This window comes from Globicephala melas, chromosome 14 (assembly GCF_963455315.2).
Source record: "Globicephala melas chromosome 14, mGloMel1.2, whole genome shotgun sequence".
Classification (NCBI taxonomy): Eukaryota; Metazoa; Chordata; class Mammalia; order Artiodactyla; family Delphinidae; genus Globicephala; species Globicephala melas.
In genome coordinates, this window is record NC_083327.1 from 70,124,187 (window position 1) to 70,146,017 (window position 21,831).

The following is a 21,831-nucleotide window of genomic DNA, read 5'->3' on the forward strand; positions in this document are numbered from 1 at the left end:
GTGGGCCGCTGGAGATCAAAGACAATGATCTCCAGGTGTTAAACTCCCTCATGGCCGAACCAGGGAAGGAGGCTGATTTCCAGGCCCGCGCCTTCCAGGCTGGGGTCGGCCCCCTGGACAACCACCTACCACCCATCCGCGCTCTGCCCCGGGGGCGTTCACCGCCGGCCTCGGAGGCCTGACCTTGAACCGCCTGGGCTCACCGCGGCTCTGGGAACGCTAGCCGTCGGCCCCGGGTTCTCGGCTCCCCCGCGGCCAGCAGGGGGCGGCCGAGCTCAGCGCCGTCCCGAGCAGGTGACGCCCGGGGAGAGGAAGTGCCCCGAGTTCTGGGCCGGCCCGCCGGGAGCGCAGGCAGCAGCGTGCAGAGGCCTCCTCACCCCGGTCTCCCTAGCCACGCCAGCCCCCGGCCCTTCCCCCGCCCCGCGCGGGCTGCGAGCGGCGGCGGGTTCCGGGTCCTGTGACCGGTCAGGCGCTGCGGCAGCGCGGCGGGGAGAGCAGCCGGCCTCGGGGAAGTTTCGACGGCCGGCGGGGGCTCCCAGGGCGTCGCGGGGAGGGCGCGGCCGGGCGGGGGCCCCGGCGCGTGGCCCTAGCTTGCCGAGAGCGGCCGGCCGGCTGAGCGAGACCTGGGCGCTCATGGCGGGCGGCGGAGCTGGGGACCCAGGCCGGGGGGCGGCCGCCGCCACGGTGCCCGAGACCCGCGAGCACCTCTTCAAGGTGCTGGTCATCGGCGAACTTGGCGTGGGCAAGACCAGCATCATCAAGCGCTACGTCCACCAGCTCTTCTCCCAGCACTACCGGGCCACCATCGGGGTGGACTTCGCTCTCAAGGTCCTCAACTGGGACAGCAGGACGCTGGTGCGCCTGCAGCTGTGGGACATCGCGGGTGAGTGTGTGGCCCGAGCCGCGGACGCGCGGGGACCCCACGGCGGGCAAGAGGCGCCCGCCGGGTTTCCAGCCGTCGGGAGCTAGGGGCCGCTAGGCTGCTTTCGGTCTCCTTTCTTCTTTCTCTGTCCTCTGCCCGAACTCGCCTGCCCGTGTCAGTTTAGAAGAAAGGTACCAAACTACTTAGAAAGATGGAAAGGGATGTGGTCGGGTGGACTCCAGGGGAATCAGGACAGTGGAACAGGCAGTAGTAGTCGAAGAATTTAAAAGCAGGACAAGGTAAATAAATGCATAAATGAGTAACCCTGGTTAGATGCCTCAGCTCAGTGTGTGGAGAGCTGTCTTATTTTTAAGAGGTGGAGGAGAGGCCCTGTGCTCTGGCGCTCTCACCTGACCAGAGGTGAGAAAGCCATGGGGGCTTTTCCCGAAGTTTTAACTCTGAATCTTTTTTTTTTTAAGTTTATTTTTTAAAATTTTTTTAACATCTTTATTGGAGTATAATTGCTTTACAATGGTGTGTTAGTTTCTGCTGTATAACAAAGTGAATCAGCTATACATATACATATGTCCCCATATCTCTTCCCTCTTGCGTCTCCCTCCCACCCTCCCTATCCCACCCCTCTAGGTGGTCACAAAGCAACGAGCTGATCTCCCTGTGCTATGCGGCTGCTTCCCACTAGCTATCTATTTTACGTTTGGTAGTGTATATATGTCCATGCCACTCTCTTACTTTGTCCCAGCTTACCCTTCCCCCTCCCCGTGTCCTCAAGTCCATTCTCTAGTAGGTCTGTGTCTTTATTCCCGTCTTATCCCCAGGTTTAACTCTGAATCTTGACAAGGAAGAGCGAAGGGAGGGGGCTGGCTCCTCTCATTTGCTTTAACGTCTCACAGGTGAGAACTGAGGTTCAGAGTGGTTGAACGACTTACCCAAAGTGATGCTCCTGGTTAGTGACACAACCAAGACTAGAAACCAGGTTCCTTTTCGGAAGGTTTTTCATCACCCACCTTGGGTCTGAGACACTTCCTTGTGAGTGAAACCCCATTCTTCATATAACGTGCTCTCATCCCTGGGGCAGGCCACCCAGGCGAAGATTTGGGAAAGTTTCTCTTGAAAGCTATGTTCCTCTTCCCTCCCTAAACCAGCACCTAGCCCCACGCCTGCCTCCCCAACCGCAATATATTATTTCCCTGGCATTTGCTCTCAGTTGTCATTTGGGAGCGTAATATCCCTGCTTGAGGGGTACATACCCTCCTTGCTCTAATGTATGAAAACTTGAACTCTGACTGGTGTGGTGGGTGGGATGTGCACATTGAAAAAGACGTTAACTTTGGGAAAATTTAAATATGGAAGTGGTACCAAGAATTACCCTGTTCAGTCATCATCCATGTTAAGGTCAGTCTGCATTAGAGCATTCGGATGGGAGCATATGTTCAGGGTTGGAGAGACCGTCCTTCATCCTCCGCTTGCATAACAGAAGCCTGTAGGTGTGGGCACCCAACTGGTAGCAGAGTCAGGGACACAGGTCTGTCTGCTGGGTAGTGCTCTTGTCATCAACAGCTTATTACATACGAGAAGGTATTGAAGAATTATAACTTACATACTCATTTATTTAAGAACAGGTTTCTCTACTTCGGATATGAGAATAAATAGATGTATGTCACCTCAGAGAAAGGGGCATAATCAGCCTTGGGCTCAGCTCTTTGTTGTTATTTTTGTTGGTTACAGAAAACCAAAAGTTCGTTTGAAAAGTCATCTTTTGAAGCCAGAGGCTTCTTTCGAAACACTTCCTGCTTTTTCATAGAGCACTTATGAATAATAGTATTGCTTCTCGGCAAAGTCATGGATTCTAAAGGTTGCCTTACCATGTGATAGTCATTCTGTAGGAATCTTCAGTGTAGCCGTGAATTTCCATGAAGATGATTTTAAATCCCTGCCTCGGAGGATTGTTGACTTTGCCTTATTCTTCATGTAAAATAATGTGGTATTTAGCGATTAAATTATGCTTGGGTCCTACTGCAGGTAAATAAAAGATTTTTACGGCACAGTTGTGTTTTTAAGCTTCGAGGAAAAAAGCTTATATTTGGAGACTTGGGAAAGCAAAAGCATGAGTAGGAGTTTTCTTCCTGGGTATCGTCTCTTTTTTCATCCTTCTTGAAGAGATCTATTTTGCCAGAAAGGGGACATAGTCAGTCTTTACCAGACTCTGGTATATAGAGGCCTAGATGGAATATCCTTGCACGTTTGCCTAAATCCAAAGCTTGAGCTTTTCCAGGAAGGAAAGCAGACCTTTAAGATCTCCAAAAGGGATTCCATCCAGCAAGTACACACCAGCAATTATCAAGATTAGAGGTAAACTCATGAGATAGTTGGAAATTATTAGGCTCATCTTTTAAATAAGGTTTTCGGTGTTAATATGTAAGGAAACTAAGAGCAGAAATATTGTGGCTTTAACTTAAGGTTTAGGGAGCTACATCATTAACTAGGTTTGGTTTGAATATTTGAGCTACTAGTGAACCCTAGCTCATACCATTTGAATTAAGTAGTAATGGTGTAATGAAGGCAAATTGAAGGTCACTCCAAAAAGTTCCCCATGGCTAAACATATTTGCCTTATGTAGTAACAAAGTTGAATCATATTTAATTCTCAAAGGAGGGAAATAGTCCTTGATGGCAAAATAGTAGGTGGAGCTGGCCACTTGATATGACTAACTTGAGGTGTGGTGTTATTACTATGTAGCTTTTTTGCTGTTGCTTTAGAGATGGGAAAGGTGCTAAAGAAATTATGTCAAGTCTCTATACTTGAAAGCTTTGGCAAGTGTGAGAGGCAGGAGTTATCCAAATGTTTTCTGTAAATGTGGCCAGGCAGTTTAAGTTAAACTCTTCAAATTGAGAATCGTAGTGACTCTTGGGTACAGGCCTTACAAATCCTTATTACATCAAATGAATGTAGCTTTAAAATATAGATGCAATTTAATATAAGTTTTGTGTTAGGCAATTGCTGTCTTTTACTTCGTATCTGCTTTAAGACTGCTGCTGAATACATACTGAAATAAACTAAAATAGTGAAGTCTTTGATAAGATTTTAAAGAGAGGTTACCTAATGCATACTGAATTAGGATGCAGCATCTGACCTTCCTTTTAACATGTATTATAGATGAATTAGTATTTGGCCCACTACTTATTATAAGCCTATTAGCAACTGTAGAATTTTCCAGGTAGGTTGAGTGGTTGGTCTAGGCTAAATCTCTCTTTTTTCTTAAGTTTGTCCATTTAGATCTAATCTAATATAATTCACTCTTCATGTATTCACTGTTTTTGTAGAGGAGGCAGAATTTTATCTCTGTCCTCCTAGAGCTTTCAGCTGGGCCTGAGAATTAATGTAAGACAGATTAATAGCAGAAATTTATTTAATATAAGCTTTACATGACACAGGAGCCTTCATAAGGAAAGGAACACCCCAAAAAGTTCAACCTAGTATAAATGCTTTTATACTAGGTTGAACAAAGAGAGGCAATTGTAGAAAAATAACCAAACTCTATGGGAGGCTAAAGGAAGATAAGAGTTATTTTAACAAGATCTGTTTCTATAGAATTCTCTCAGCTTGACTCCCCATCTCTGGTGATGAGAATGTTTTCTTCCTTCTGGTATAGGGAGGACATCATTCACATGGGAGTTTTATCTCCCCATTTAAGGAAGAAGAAGGGGAGATTAGAGCACCCTTCGTGCACTTGCTGTTTTTCAAGTGCCTTTAGTTCAAATAATTCTTACGCCAAAGTGGCATTTTGGGGGGTGGGCTATTCTGCCACCCTTCACTTTTAAGTATCAAAATTTCTTTATAAATATCTGAGTAATACACCTTTGGGCCAATGAACAAATCAGGAACAACGTATTCTGAATTCATGTAAATATTGTTTACCAAAGCGTAAAATGCATGCTTGGGAGACGTTATAAATTATATAAACCATAGTTAGATTCACTTCTGTTTTTTGATTCACATCTGAAAATAGAATGTTGATCGTGTCTTTCTTGTTCTCTCTTGCATATCGCCAATTACTATATCTAGTGATCTCTTCTTGTCTTCTTTGATAACCCTCCAACTCTTCATGAGCAAGAGTCTGGAATATTATCTCTGATGCTTTCTTGACCTTCAGAGTATCTGTCAGTCAGGGAGTATTAATATTCAATTTTCTTTTTCTAAATACGAAGAAGTGGTGCTTTGAGGAATTAGTCTCTGTTATTTGTAGTCTCTGTCTTAGTACTACAGTAACTGTCTTAGGGCTTATTGGGGGCCGATTGCTTAATGACTCATTTAAAGGAATTAAAGAAAATCTTTACTACATCTGACCCGTACAATCTTGCCATCTTCAGCCTTATTCTGGCTCAATTTCTGTGCTGAATTACAAGCAAAGCCTACTGTCCCATTTTACATCTTCAAATCTTCCTCAGTTCGTGAGTCCTGACACACCTTTGGGTGCCCCAGTATGGACTGTGCTTTCACAATTGCCCAGGCAGCAGGAGTTTCAACATAACAACATATTTGTGTTATCGCACATGAAAATTCCCCTGATAATGATATGCCTGTTGCCTTTCCTCCTTTTGAGTATGTTACCATTCTTAGTTGCCTCAATTAGTCCAAGTATGCTAAAAGGTGCTGAGGTTAGAGGTAGAGACAGCCAAGTGCTGATAAGAAGTACTTGGCTCCCAGCCATTTGCCTAATCATTCTATTGTTTGAGCTGGATTATAGGCTTTCAGAGACCTCATGGTGTAAATGCAGGGAGGTTTGGTAAATTGACCAAGACAACACAGGTAATCCACGGCACGGCACCGTACAGAGACAGGACTCATGTCTCTGTCAAATAGCACAGTGGATTTTTGGTTCACTGGATTCAAAACAGTAGCATTAACTGTTCTCTAAATTTGCAAATGTTCTGGTCATCCCTATTTTAGAGCATATGACTCATATTTGAATAATTACCATCTCTTTATGTCATCAACCCAGAATTTCCAGTTCTTATACTTAATTATGAAGCATACTGCTTCCAAAGCAGACACTTTTTGATTGGCTGCATCACTTTTTTTTGTACATTTTGAAAGACTGTTTCCAAACTGTGGACTTCTCTGAAGTTAACAAAGCTCTTTTATTGGTATATGGTTGCCGAGCACACCCTGGAAAAGCAAGGTAACAATTATAGATATTTGTCAAGTCTACTCTGATCTCATGGATTGAGCCTGAATGCCATGCGTTATTCCAGGGCTGCAATGTTATTTTCAGATATATTTTAGGAGAAATTTGATCCATCATGTATATGTTATCCTGACCTTCCAACTTTCTTAAGCTTTTGATATATAAATTTTAATGATTTTTATTCCCTTTAAAATTGTACTCAAGATTTTGTTTTTATCAAAATAAAAAAGTGTGATGAGACCAACACATCAGGAGACAATTGCCATTGAAAGAAATAGTTTGTTACTCATAGTTTCCAAGAGGAGGGACCATGCCACACTATGCAGGACCGTGTAGGGAAGCACCAGCGTCATTCAGGAGGCAGAAGGAGCTCGGAGAAAGCAAAGCAAGGGCTGGAACCTTTACTGTGGTTTTTGCAGGAAGGAAAGGACAAGGCAGTGTAGGCAGGCTGAGCAAGCTTAGGATTGGATAGTTTGAGAGACTGAGTTTGTTCTGGGCTATAGGGATGGTCCCTAGTTGTCTAGTACCTGGTCGTGGGGTGATTCAGGGCAGGAGGATAATGTCCTGGACTGCAGGAGCCTGGAAAAAGAAAGCAGGTAGAGGATAAGGACTCAGGATTGGTTGGTTTGCATATCGAAGACATGCTCTCAGCAAGTTGTTTGCTCTCTCTAAGAACTAGCTAACCCTAAGAGGGGCAGTCCCTCCGCTGGTCCGCAAGGCCCCAAGATGTCAAAGCATCCTAAAATGTAGAAAATAAAAAACCTGATTAATACATATTTCTAAGCACTTATTAAAATAGATTGAGAGATGAGAGAAACTATTCTTCCAAAGAAGAAAACTTTGAAGGCCTTTGACTTGGAGGCCAAGAATAGCGTATCCTCAAAATAGTGAGGATTTCACATTTAATCAACACTTAAGTAATAGAGAGTGGGCTAAGTTGACAAGTTTAAGTTGTATTATGGTTGTAGAGATCTTCTCTTGGACAGTGAAAAAAGTGCTGACATATGTGGGGAGATTTCTGAAGGGTGAGACAAAAGATCAAGAAAAAGTTGCTTTAGAATTCTACTCAATTATATTTTCAAAAGAGCGTTTTGCACTTTTTGCAATCGATGCTAGAAACATATGATTTCTTCACTCTTATTCTGAGAGAGACAAACCACGTAAAAATAAATGGATGGCAGGGCTTTAGTTTAAGCCTCTCTGTTGGTCTTTCTCATTGACAGATGGTCTTACATTCTCTTCTTCCCCATTCTTTTCACTCACTTCTACCCAGATATTTTCCTTAAGCATCTCCCGTAGTGATTTTTGATTGCTTTGAAGTTAAGCTAAATATATTGGGGTTTTTAGTGTGATTATATGGGACCTCCTCCGTCAGACTCATCTGAGGTGCTTAAAATGCAGATTCCCTAGCATCAGCTGTAAGCAGAATTGCCTTCGTCTGTCAAACATCCCCAAACATCATGGTTTAACAAGAGAGAAGTCTCTCACCTACTTAGTCTGTAGTTGAGCAGTCCATGGCTGGTGAACAGAACCATTCATTCTTCCTGGACCAAAGCTGACATTTCACCACTCAGCTATTCCCTGGCCATATTCGTTGTCTTTGTGGTCCAGTCAAACGCACATGGCTTGCTGCAAGGGCAGCTAGAAAACCAGGGCTTTTTCTGTTTGTTTTTAAATTGGACACATTGCTTTCCCAAATAAAATTCTGTGAAGGGACATTGGAGAGGCAACTAGCAATCCTCCATGCTTACCAAATCAGAATTCCTAGAGGTAGGGCCTGGAAATGTGTAATTTGCCAAGCACCATGGGTAGTCTGATTTATACTGAAGTTGAGAACAGTTGTTCTGTCTTGGCTCTGCTGCATGCTGCCAACAGACTTACCCTCCCACTGCGCTCCACGGAGCAAGCCTGCTGTTCCCCGGGCTCCTTCACACTCACCTTCCCTGACCCTTAAGTTCCTGTCTGTTTCATATCACCTGCTCCTTACCTGTGTGGCTCTCAAGAGGTGATGTAAGGAGACAAGAGAAATTACAGGACAGAGGTGGTACATGTCTTGCTCTCATTTAATGCTTAAGAAAGGAAAAAACCAATACCTCAAACTTCTAAAACTATTATGACTTTGGACACAAACCAAAAAGATATTTTGATTTTTTTTCCTTCCTTTAAATTGATTAAAGTCAGGTGTTATTTTCATAGTCACCACAGAAGATGTAACTAGTTGAATAAAAACAGACCTTACACTGTGACCTAAATACCACAGAAGGCTGCTCATTTCAAATTAGCAAAAAGAAAAATCCAGACTCTGAACTGGCGTGTATTTGGGAATAGGTAATTTTGAAGACTACTTAGTGATACTGCTACCATCTCAAAAGGAGTTTGTGTTCCTTTTAGTTTAGGTATTTAAAAATGTTTTCTTGATTCAGTTTTGTTACTCTTTTGCTTGACAGAATGTGGTATGAGCAAAAATGGTGCTTTGTACATGATTTAAATGGCAGCTTTGCCTCTTCCCCTGTAAAGCTTATTTTTCCAAGTGGAAATATATTTCCAAACGTAAGAATAGAATCCCAGAGTTAGGAAATTTTGGTATTTGACCCTCTCACATAATAACAGTTAACATTTATTAAAAGCTGTTTTATAGTCACTGTCATTCGGTTTACTTTTATTCTCATTGATACTTATGATAATCTGGAGAAATGAGAATGATTCTCAGTTTACAGTTGAGTAAACTGAGACTCAGGAAGATTAAGGGCTTTTCCTGAGGTCTGTACACCTGTAACTTGCAGAGTTAGGGCATGGATCCAGATATTTTTCGTTCCAAAGGTTTCATGGTCATGTTATATTATCTCCCTCTCATCTACACATGATAAAAAGGAAAACCAGACAAATGAATGGAATTGTGTAAAATCATGTGACTCCCTTTACCTTCTTCGTGGTACAATATTAAAATATGAAATTCAGTACATATCAAATCCAAACTCATATGGTGCTAATTTGATGCATAAGCTTTTGGACTTGTTTTATCTGTGGAGAATACAGCCACTTGTTGTATGGAAAATTGCATAAGCCAGTGGGGGGGAAATGGGCAACTAGCAATATGGTCTCTTTTTAGTTACATTGTTTCATTGGTCAGTATTATGGTAGTTCTTTAATGTAAGAAAGTGTTTTTTTCTTCTAACAATACCTATAGTTTTAGCATGTGAAATATTTAAGTGTAATGCTGGGGCGCGTTTATAAGGGCTTTATAAAGTAGTAGTATAATGAGTCATTAACTAGATGCCCTGAAAAATAACAAAAACCTGTGTGACTACAAATTGTAACCTCTTACATATAAAACCCGAGACCCATTATGACATCACATTATTACCTGTATCAAGCTGTAAACATTTTTAGTGGATAGATAATTATCCTTCTAGAACCAATGACTGGACTTAAATTAAATTTTGACTGGGTCTTGATCTATTACCCACCACCCACACAAGCTTGTTAGAAGCGCTTCATCTCTGAAATGCACACTGAATTTTAAGGAGTTGTTTTTAAAGGACTTTATATGCACTGACTAGAAACTATACATTTTCTCCCAATCACCTTGAGCAAGAATATGTAGCTCAATAATTCTTACTGGGTGGGAAAACATAAGCATTTGTACTTGAAAAGCTAAGCACTGATTGTCCTGTTGCTCGGATTTATTTTTCATTGTGTAATTTATATTTTGAGTTTCAAATAACATTAAGAGACATTTAGATTATTTATCAAATGGGGGCATGAACATAAAATATTGAGACAAACGTTTAAAAAAATAAAACCAGGGATTAAAATCATAAGAGAAAGCATCTCTGGCATGTGTTTCTGATAGCAGTTCAAAACGCAGTACTTTCCTTTTCAAATCAGAGAGGAAATATTTCCCTTTTGAAAATTTGTATGCGCTATAAAGAGATAAGGTACACTGTTTTGTGGGGTTTTTTCCCTTGATTGGAATATGTATTCCTGGAAATGTATTAAATTATCTCAACTCCTTTTCAAAGCCATTAGTGTTGGATACTCCAAATACTAGATAAGCATTTTAATCCTTTTGCCAGCATATATACCTTACAGGTCATCCATTTCAGTATGTACAAAGTCGTGCATTTTTAAATGTCTTCGAGCCTAGATGACTAGCACTGTGCTCTTTTTTTCCCTTTCTCATTGCCAAGATATCTAGCTATAATCAGGGTTCCTTCTTCTAGAGAAGGAAGTAACACATTTCAGAGCCATTTGGAATATTCAGGCAATGTGTCCACAGCAGTATGGATGAAAAACCCTGTCCCTAGAATCAGCATAACTAATGCAGTCAGCAGTGGGGCACTTCCTTATCTGCTGTGGTAAAGCACTAGGGGACATAGAGCAAGGCTGTAACTTTTGTAGCAGGGCTGTGCTGTCCTCAAGGAAGGTCACTCCCAGGCTCATCGTACCTTGAATCTATTTGGAAACACAGGGCCACGTGGAGCAATATATACTCCAGAAAATACTTGGGTAACAGATCAGACAGTACACTTGATAACAAGTCAACCTAAGAAATTTGAGTAATGTCATCTCCCTGGGATTTTATTTTCTCATCTATAAAATAAGAGAGGTTGGACTAGATGATCTGGAGTGTCATCTTCCAGTTACAATATTGTCCGTTACAGTGTTTTGTCGGGAAAGCGTAACGCATTCCTGTAAGAGAAGATTACAGCTCTGGTCACAGAAGGTGGTGTTGCTTAGCATTCTCCCCACCCTGTCTGAACTACTTCTGCAGACCTAGTGAGAGGGAGGTCTCCCAGGTTCTGCTGAGTTTCCATATTGCTATACGCTTTAACTCTATACACACACGCCATGAAACAAAACACGTGCAGCTGTCTTTACATTTAATAACTCTAGACTTTCCCTTCTACCCAGTCCGCTCCCGTCACAGGGCACAATCCAGGAGCATTCAGCATGGCAGAAATCTCCTGATTTTATATATGTATTTCCGGAAAGTAGAATCCTAGAATAATAAAGATTTCTCAGGCTAAACTTAAAATGGTTGATTGGCTGCCCCCTCAGAGTATTTTTTATTTTCTTTTCTAAAATTAAAAAAAAAAAAATCTAAGAGTCTATGGAATTCTAATGCAATTCTAGTTTGGATGTGAAAGTCTTTCCCATTAGTTTGAGCCTCAGCCCTTCTTTGAACCTAGGAAGGGCTGACTTCTGATGTGCTGTGAAAGGGGAAGTAGGAGAATTCGCCTTTCTCCTGGGGATGACTCAGAGCTACTGGGAAACTGCCTCGAGCAGTTAACATGGCTTTGACTAGGCTGGCCACCCCCATGGGCGTGCAACCTGAAAGTCACAGCATGGAAATAAAGTTTATGAAGATACTGTATTTCCATGATGAGTTAGCATTTGAATGGCATTTCTTGATAATGTATCTTTCAGGAAAGACTCATGTACCTCAATGAATAACATCCCCTTGTTTGATACCATAATATGCTCTTTGTATCCCTGATTCTACCCAACACATCATGGTATCATTTTGTCTGTTTCCTCAAATAGACTGTGAGATCCTGAAGGTCATATTCACTGTTTCATTATCTTCATCAGTGTCTAGCACAGTGCCTGGTACATAGGAGGAACCTAATACATATTTTTTAGTTGAGATCAGATCTAGATAGAAGAGAGAAAAATATATTTGGGAGTTGTACCAGCCAAGATAGACTAGGTTATGTTGGGGGGTCAACAACATTAAAATGATGATTTCTCGTGCTTTTTACTTGTCCACAGTGGGGAACAGAGGTGGGAGGGATGGTGAGGAACGTGAGGAGGATTTTTCATTGGAGCCACTTGAAGACCCAGGCCAACAGAGGCCCTACCATCTCAAAATTGGGGTTCAGCCTTGCTGCTGCAGGACAAGTGATTCTGCTGGAAAGGAACACTTCTGTTCACATTTCATCGGCCAGGATTAGTCCACGGACACAACTGATTTAGTGGGGGCAGAACAGTGTGCTCCTCCGTGTGTTTAGAAGTGGAGGAGGATGGAATATTCATGAACATCAGTTTTGTTTTCCACTGGAATCCTTTGTTTTAGACAATAATACAGGAATAGCTAAAATTACCCAAAGATACAGGATGCAACTCATACTCTAGTAGCAAAGTTTACTTTGCTTCCCAGTTTAACAACTGAAAGAGCTTAGCAAATCTGTGCATTTAAACCTGTAAAACAGCATAGTTAAGTCTAGGTTTCACCTTGTTAGGTTTCTGGAGAAAAACCTTTAATTTTATGTTAAGATTATTATTTTAAATGAATTCATCTTATCTTCTCCACTCCCTACTTAATTTTTTACTTGTTTTTACCAGTTCGAGAATATCTCTGAAGCATTAATGGATTACTGTTGAATTTTAAAAAAGAGATTATGAACTCAGTAGAATAGGAAATATATTTTATTATTCTTTTGGAGAATAAGCTAAGTGCATGGACTTGGCCTTGTGATGCTAGGTCATGATCCCCATTGCTTTCTAGATTTGGTGATTGCAGAATCTTTAGAAAATCATTTTAGCATTAAATTTATAATATAGAAACCTAAAACATCAGAAGTGAGAGCCGGGTGGGACTTTGATGACCCCTAAAGATCTCTAAAGACAATTGGCTGATTTAGGCAGAGAAAGTTATTTCCTGGGGTAACTTGACTGTTGGGTGCTTGCTATTCGATTCTCTAGTACAGTTGTGCTTTCCTCAAGTTCATTTTCCTCTGCAAGCTGTTTTCACCACTACAAGGCACAACACATAACTAGCTAATAGTTTAAGGCTTTGCTGTGTGTAATCAGCACGATTTACAAAAGGATACTCAGGCTTTCATCGTGCAATACATTTATTGAGCACTTAATGATAATTCTTAGCTAATAGTTATTCAGTGTTTACTATGACGTGGCTTTTTACACTCTGAACTTGAAGTATAACCTACATGCAGATACCTTAAGTGTATACCTTCATGAATTTTTATATACCACTTCCAGTTCAAGGTATAGACTGTTCCTAACCCCCTAGAACAGAAATCATTAAATTTTTTCTGTAAACTTCCTGATAGCAATTGTTCTAGGTTTTGTGAGCCATTTAGTCTCTGTTGCAACTATGCAACTCTGCCATTATAGAGTGAAAACAGGCATATAATACATGAACGGATGAGGATGGCTATTCTCTAGAATTTTATTTAGCTGGATTTGGCCATGAGCTATAGTTTGCCTAAATATATCCAGGCAGGCATTTTACATTTAACCCTTCCTGTAACCATATGAGGTAGGTATTATTTTTTATAACTTTATTGTTGTATAGTTAACATACAATACACTGTACAATTTTATAAGTTTTGACATATGTATACCCTTTTGAAACATCACTGTAATCAAGATTGCAAATATTTTCATCACCTGAAAGCTATTTGCTCTAATAGGCCTTTTGTAATCCATCCTCCTGCCTTGCCCAAGGCAATCACTGATCTGCTTTCTCTTACTGCATCACTATAGTTTCTGATTTTTTAGAATTTGATATAAAGGGACTGATAGTATTACCTATTCTCTCCTTGGTCTGGCTTTTTTGACTCAGCATAATTGTTTTGAGATTCATCCATGCTGTTACTTGTATCCATAGTTCCTTTCCTTTCTATTGTTGAGTTGTATTCCATTGTATGGATATACCATAGTCTATTCATTAGCATGTAAATAGACATTTGGGTTGCTTCCAGTTTGGGGCTATTAAAAATACAGCTGCTGTGAGCATTCATGAACATGCCTTTTTATAGACGTGTGTTTTCATTTTGTTTGCGAATACCTGGGAATGGAATGGGTTTGTTGTATGGTAGGTATATGTTTACATTTTTAAGAAAGTATCAAATTGTTTCCCAACGTGGTTGTACTATTTTAAAGTATTAGTCTTACCAGCAGTATATGAGAGCTCCAGTTGTTCCACATCTTCACCAACACTTGGTATAGTCAGACTTTTTAATTAGAGCCATTGTTGTGGGAATAAAGGATCAGCTCATTGTGGTTTAAATTTGCGTTTCCCCAATGGTTAATAATTTTGAGCATAATTTCTTATGCTTATTTATCATCATATAAATTCTTCAGTAAACTGTTCCAATCTTTTGCTTACTTTATTAAATTTTTTTAATCTTACTTTGGAGTTTTGAGAGCTCTTTATATTCTGAGTACAAATTTTTTTAATCAGATATAGGATCTGTATTTTTTTTTCTCCCAGTTTGTGCCTTTACTTTTCATTTGCTTAACAGTGTAATTGGCACTGTTTTGATTTGTCACATATGGTGATGTTAGAAAGCACACCCTCTGCTGCTGAGGGAGCTTCGAATCCTGGCTCTGAAACCTAAGGAAATGGATATTCTAAGCCACAAGGTCCTCCTCAAAAATGCCTTACCACATACATTTCTGGTTTTCTTATGTTTTAATAAGAAAGTTAATATGAATACAGACTTGAATATGCTTTAACATGGTTGGTAAAAAGAAATATTTGAAGGGATTTATAGGTGATTCTATGAACAAAACAAAAACAAAAGCCACTAGAGCTTAATAGCTCTTTATAACTTCTGGATTTCTGTACGTTTACGAGTTTGGCACCCCACCCTCTATTCTAAATTAAAGGGGAAAACCGTAAAATAGTGGGTTTGCATGTCTGCCTTCTTAGAGGAGAGCAGTCTTGCATTTTGAATCGAAAGCGGGTTTGGCTGGAGATGTGAAGGAAAGAGGAGTTAAGAACATGAGTTCCTTTATCTCATGTTCAGTCCTAATCTTTTTGACTAGCATTTTACCCACCACACTTATCTCCTTCCTGCAAGTCTTACTTTCTTCTATTCTTGTCTCTTCCCTCCACTCCCAACTTTCTTTTTTCCTTTAGTACCTCTCTTCTCTTAGACCAAGAAGAGTGGAGGGGGAAATGATGGACTCTGTAGTTTTACGAACTGTCATCTCGGTGTTTATGGAGAATGTGGGGTACATGAACAGAACATAAAACTGGGTAACTGTGTACTCGGACCGCATGATCAGCCGCTTCTGCTTTGTGGTTCGTGGTTCTGTGTGTATGTCCTCAATCCTACCAGTTTATGGTGCTATGGAATGACAGATATGTGTTTATAGCATTATTCTTAGGGTCAAAAGGATTATAACTAAATATCGCCTCTGTCCGAAGTATAAGTTTTTAATCTCTTATTATACTTATTTCTAGGACAGGAACGGTTTGGCAACATGACCCGAGTATATTACAAAGAAGCTGTTGGTGCTTTCGTTGTCTTTGATATATCGAGAGGTTCCACGTTTGAAGCCGTTTTAAAATGGAAAAATGATCTGGATAGTAAAGTCCATCTTCCAAACGGCAACCCTATTCCTGCTGTCCTCTTAGCTAACAAATGTGACCAGAAAAAAGACAGTGGCCAGAATACTCCCGAGATGGACGAGTTTTGCAAAGAACATGGCTTCACTGGATGGTTTGAAACCTCTGCAAAGGTGAGGTCTGCTGTGCGTTTGTTATCTGCTCTGCTGTGCGTTTGTTATCTGCTCCGCTGTTAATTCGTAAATCTGACCTGTAACTTGCAAGTATTTAGATGGATTTACCTGAGTGGTTTTTGGAAACCTAGTAAAAGGTGCAGCGTAGCATGGATATGTTATGGCTTCTTTCACTCAGCAGCAGGAATGCTTTCAGAATTGGCTAGTGGAGAGGTGAACAGAAGGGCAGATTTTACATTAAAATAAAAATGACTATTATTAGAGCAAAGAACAAATGACATTTTCTATGAGTTTGAGTCCTTAAATGAAGTACTTTTCATGTACCTGGAATTTGTGGGGTATGAGGTATATTGTCAAGCACAACTATTTTTGAGTTTTATAGAAGGCTTAGTAAAACTTAGGGACATAGTTGTCCCTAGTGAAGATGTAAGTCATGTGCAGGACTAACAGACATTGAAAAGGTCAGAGAGAAGATGTATTCAGATGATGTTTGAAGAGTTTTAGATCAAATGTGTAGGAAAATTTGAACAAGAGGAAATTATCAACATTTGTGACATACTTCTTCATGAATAGTAGAGTGAGAATTTTTTCTTTCAGCCATTATGGGAAGCTGGATAAAATGTTTTTTGAAGAAAAACAAAAACACGTTGGCTGTTGAAAATCTTAACAGTCTAAATATACACGAAAGCAAAGGTGACAATACCAAGCACAAAATATTGTGCTGGAGCGGGCTTATGTGCACTGGAAGTTTCACTTTAGAGGTCCAATAACAATCAGACACGAGAGGGTGATGAATTATTAGCAAAATTCTGTGATGGCAAACTCAAAACCATGAATTTGATATAATCTTAACACAGTTCCAGCTTTTAGTATGCCTTCTGTGAATTTCTTGTATATATCAAAAAAAAAAAAAAGTGCATTGTTTCTCCAAATGACCTACTTACTTATTACCAGGTTACTTTTAGCTTTACCAGAAACCCATCCTAAAAGTGGAAGATTATTTGCTGCCACTGGTGATCAGAATAATGAAAGCAAAGCTATGGGAGACTACACAAAAAGTGCTCTGAAAATATTGTGATGGTGGGGTCACTGGAAAAAATAGTGTCTGCTGAAGACAGAAGTGTTTACTCCTAAGCTAAAGGCTATTTGTTTAAACAAATATATTCTAGTATCTTAAAATTTAGTTTCATAAATAAAAAGTAGTAGTGGAAGAGAGATGAAGACCAGAGTTGCTGCATGAGCACTTAGCCAAACAGGAAGGAAGAGATTGCAGAAGGCAAGGCTTTTTATAGAGACACTTGTTTTGGAAGCCATGCCCTCTGTCTGCTCTCTGCACCTGTGGGGATTTGCTTTACTTCCCAGCTTTGTTAGAAAAAAATTAGTGGTATGTGTAAGTGTTTATTAGAGCGTGAGATTTGGTGGAGAAGATGAATATATTACAGATAAAATTTCCTCTTCTGGTTTTATTTGAATTAATCATTCAGGTAATAAATCTAAATTTCTCCCCAGAGTCTAGAAGGAAGATTCATAAACAGTAGTATCATGTGGCCTGTCACCTGAGACTGTATAAGTCATCAGCTTCATGATATCTATGGACAGGGTTACATGTGGAGATGAAAAGAAAAACATTCATATGTTCTGTGCCTTCCTACGAATATATTAGAAACAGCTACTGCAGAATTTCCTTAGTGGTAAACCAGGAGTATTTCAAGAGAGTAACAGTAATATAAAATTTTTGTTAAAAATTTTAGTCAAGGCTTAAAGTACTGCCCAAGTGTCACTAATACCTATGCTTCTGAGCTGGCCAGCAGCTAACTTCAAATCTGATTTCTGCTAGAATACCAGTGATCTGAATTCCGATACAAACACAGCCAAAAGGCAAGTTTGAATTCATGAGCTTCATCTTTTCACCTTTATGGAAAATAATGGATTTCCAATATGAGAATGTGTGACTAATTACAATGTGGGACTTTCTGTTCCTCATCAATAACAATTAAATGCAGTAAGAGAAGATTATAATTATTTGGTATAATGGGGATGGTGGGGACTGAGGGACATTTGGGCATTTAAAGATCAATACTTTAATTAAAGTTAATGCTTATCTTGGGAGTGGAGGTAAAAAAAAGTTTGTGTTGGTGCTAGAAAAGATACCTGAATAAATAGCAGAGGTCTTGCAGAGTTCTCACTGTCTGAGAAATAAGGGAGAAGGCTAGAATGAACCTCGTGGTATCGGATTGGAATTGGAAAAGTCCATATATATGTATATATATACACACACACATATATAAATTCTGTATTAATGTGTATATGTGTGTGCATATACACACACATGTACACATACGTATATGTGTAAACAGCTAAACACAGAAGCAGATACCAATATGTGTATGGATACATACATATTTACTAGGTGTGTCTGCTGAAGAGGATTAGAAGCAATGACAGCACAGAACCAGTGAGCTTTGCAAGTCCTTAGAATTTGGTTTTTAAATACTGTTATCCAATAAAAAGAACTGAGTCTCCCTGGAGAAATGACTGATTTCAGGACTATTAGGACAAGGACAGTAAAGATGTGCCTGAGATATTTTGTCGTGCCGGAAGCTAAGGAAACGCTCACCAAGTGACGGATATGCGTCAAAAAGACCCAGGAGCCTGCTTATAGGAGCTCCAAAACCTAAGACAATTGGAGCAACAAAATAAATAATTATTGTAATGGACTTAATACACAGAATAAAATAATAATCCATGATATGAAAAAAACAAATGAATAAATGGGAGAGAAGAGAAAGCTCTTCCTAACAGTAGAATTCCAAATCATAAATGGAGAAGGAATGATGGAAATAGACAGTCACCATTAAACACAACAGTAATAATTGTCCTAGGGAAAAATTAATTGATACCAAAATGAGTAGGGAAAGGTATGGTGAAACACAGGATATTTACATATTTGTACTGAGGACAAAGTGAAAAATAGTAGCTCTTCAGTGGAGAAGCCTGGCAGACATGACTTCAAGCAAGTATGCCTCCTCATACACTGAAGAGGGCACATCATGTATGTCTTATTCCTGCCAACAATGTGTGACTTGAATTTAATGATAAGGAAACATCAGACAGATCCAAACTGAGGGATAGTCTCTGGCCAGGACTCTCCAAGAGTGTCAAGGTCATGAAAGGCAAGGAGACTGAGGACCTGTTCCAGATTCAAGGAGACCAAGGGGACAGATCGCGAAATACAGCTGCTCACCTGCATCAGAAACAGGACAGTGAGACAGCTGATGAAATTCGAACAAGGTTGATAGAGTAATGCTGGCACAGTACTGTCATCTAATTTCTTGATTTTGATATACTCTGGTTACCTAAGATGTTAATGTCTGAGGAATATGGGTGAAGAATATATAGGAATTTTCACTACTTTTACAACGTTTCTGTAAATCTGAAATTATTTTAAAAGGAAAAGTTAGATACTTTTAAAAAGAAGCCCAGTTTTTGCTCTATGTTACATATCATATATTGAATGACAGCTTATGAATCAGTCACACAAACGTTGTGATAGCTGGTGGTTCCTTAGAGCATCCTTAACGGGCATCACACCCACAACATTGTTTTTATCTCTGTGCTTTCACTTATGTGGCTGGCAACTTGCAGCAGGATGAAGACTCATTTAGCTTGGAGATAGTTCATTGGACCTCAGTGGCAAAAGTTTAAAACATTAAAAAACAGAACATAAGGGCTTCCCTGGTGGCGCAGTGGTTGAGAGTCTGCCTGCCGATGCAGGGGACATGGGTTCGTGCCCCGGTCCGGGAGGATCCCACATGCCGTGGAGCGGCTAGGCCCGTGAGCCATGGCCGCTGAGCCTGCGCGTCCGGAGCCTGTGCTCCGCAACGGGAGAGGCCACAGCAGTGAGAGGCCCGCGTACCACACACACACACACAAAAAACAGAACATCAGAAAGAGTGATCCTTTGTAAAAAGAAGAGTGTCTCAGTCACATTACTCAGTAACATTGAACTCTTAGCAGACACTTCAGTATTGGAGCAGGAGTTGGAGCTGGCGTACTTATAATGCCCCCTCTGACCAACTTTCCTAGTTCCTGGTAATACTCTAATGCTTTCCTCTAAGAATATTGATCGTGAGAATTGATCCTGGTTGTTTCTGCACTACAGGATAACATAAACATAGATGAAGCATCCCGGTTCCTAGTGGAGAACATTCTTGCCAACCACCAAAGCTTCCCTAATGAAGAAAACGACGGCAGAATTAAACTGGATGAGGAGACCGTGAAAAAAGAGAACAAATCCCAGTGTTGCTGACTCAGCGTCTGCTTCTCTCCTGCGGATGCAGCCTGATTCGGTTGGAAGCAAATTCCTGAGACGGGATCATGGATGGTGGATATGCTGCTCTGTGAATCTTCAGGGCTGTGCCTTAAAATAACAAGGATGGCACCCCGGGAGCCTGTGATGAAAGGGGACACTGGTGAAGGAGTCCCGCCAGTGGCTCTGTCCCTTCACTTGTGAACACTTAGGCTTCTGTTGTTGTTGCCATCATATTCAGGATAATGTTTATGTTCTTTTTAACATCTTTTAAAATGACAGTTCTTCAGGATTTGTTAAGACTTGGAAGTTGTGGCTTTCAGTGTGAACACTGGGCTGGTAATAAACTTTCCCTGCCGCCTCACTGTAGTTTCATGAGTCTGTATTTTTGTCTCCTGTATCCTATCCTCAAGTTCGAGGGAGGCTTTTAGACCCTTTTAGCCACAGAAAGCTGGAAGTTTCTGTTTAGCAATTTATTTTTCTAGTCAAAACTTTGGTACTTCGTGTAAAATTGTTATCCTTAAATATTGTGATTTAACTAGTCCTGGCTAGTGTGACGTGGTTATTCCCCTTAAATACATTAAAATCCCCTTCCTAATGACTCAGGAAGCACTCACACCACAGTGGTACTCTGATCTGGTTGGTACCAGTTGGAAACAATATAAATGAACATCTCTTCTTTTCTCTCCCTAGTCCCTTCTCTCCTTTCTTCTTCCTGTGTGTTTGTTTATAACTAAGAGCCTGATAGATATTACTGTTGCAGTTGTAACTAGCCTTTTCAAATCTGTAATAATAATGGTTAAGGAGAGAATTTATTTCAAAACATATACAATTAAATCGAGGTTTCTATAGTAGGCATTGTGAAAGAAATTAGGTCATGTGTGGTTTTATACAAAGTTTTGAACATTGCAAGTATAGTACGTGAGAAACAAAGCAGGCTCACAATATTTGTATTGTCATTTAACCCAATTAAGGAAAAGAATAAATATTTTGACTGCAACTTTTGTTTTGAATTCATGTAGTTCTAGAAAGGTAATATGGGCATACTTTTCTGCCTTAGAAAAATATGTGTCTGTTCACTTTTGCCTTTTATTTTTACGGGGGTTAATGATATCATGTGAAAGGTCCAACTTATCCCTTTCAAAGGAAATTTAAAAGTATCTGTGACATACCAAAGACAATGCAAAATGAGGTCTTGTACATTAAGTATGAACTTGGATAGGAAACATCTGTACATTTATTGAGCAGGGGAAAAAAAGACTAGAAATCCTATTAAAAAAAAAAAAGACTAGCAAATTGCATTTGCTCTCACAGGTGAACTCTGAGAGTAAGTAGTAACTGTCATGGGCTATAAAATGTAGCTTGCCCTTCTCATGTTAAACCTGAGCCTTGGCTAGGAATCAGATGTGTTTGTGTTTATATATTTAAGTAAATCAACTCTTTAACCTCTTTGGACACGTATTCTCTGTAGAATCAGATTTTCCTGAGGCCAAGGAATAGAAAGCAGACCCTGATTTAAGTAATACTAATTTAATTAATACAACCCTCTTAAGTTTTTAAAAATCATGCATTAAATCTTGCTTTCTAGGAAACATATGTGTCATACTTTAAATTTTTTTCTAGTCTAGGTACAAAGTAGGTACAACTTTTTAACCTTTTTTAAATTCCAGAGTCCAATAGTGTAAGTATTATGAAATATCTGTGCCAAAACCAAAATGTTAGAAATATAAAGCTTATTCTAGGTAGTCATTGAAAGATAGAATGTTCTTTTTTCATATACTGAGTTTTATTTTTTACAGGAAATTCATCATGTTTACATTGATTGAGCAGTGGATTCAGAATCAGTAGTATTGCACTTTCTTTGCCCATCTTTAACATATTTGTTTTCTTCTCTTAGAATAATTTTAAGGATTGACAGCACCTTAAATAATTTTTTTCTATAAACACTTAGGGTTC

General features: G+C 39.9%; 1 protein-coding gene across 1 annotated transcript; it reads left to right on the plus strand.

Annotated features, from left to right (window-relative positions):
* Nucleotides 1–362: 362 nt before the first annotated feature.
* RAB32 (RAB32, member RAS oncogene family) lies at nucleotides 363–20,239 on the plus strand. Its single transcript, XM_030853236.3, has 3 exons — nucleotides 363–883; nucleotides 15,289–15,566; nucleotides 19,729–20,239. The coding sequence occupies exons 1-3, from the start codon at nucleotides 634–636 to the stop codon at nucleotides 19,873–19,875; spliced, it is 675 nt and encodes a 224-aa protein (XP_030709096.1). The 5' UTR covers nucleotides 363–633; the 3' UTR covers nucleotides 19,876–20,239.
* The last annotated feature ends 1,592 nt before the right edge of the window (nucleotides 20,240–21,831 follow it).

Coding starts and splice junctions, on each gene's coding strand:
- RAB32 (XM_030853236.3), top strand. CDS start 634: ATGGCGGGCGGCGGAGCTGGGGACCCAGGCCGGGGGGCGGCCGCCGCC. Junction 884..15,288: donor GCAGCTGTGGGACATCGCGG/GTGAGTGTGTGG, acceptor ACTTATTTCTAG/GACAGGAACGGTTTGGCAAC. Junction 15,567..19,728: donor GGTTTGAAACCTCTGCAAAG/GTGAGGTCTGCT, acceptor TCTGCACTACAG/GATAACATAAACATAGATGA.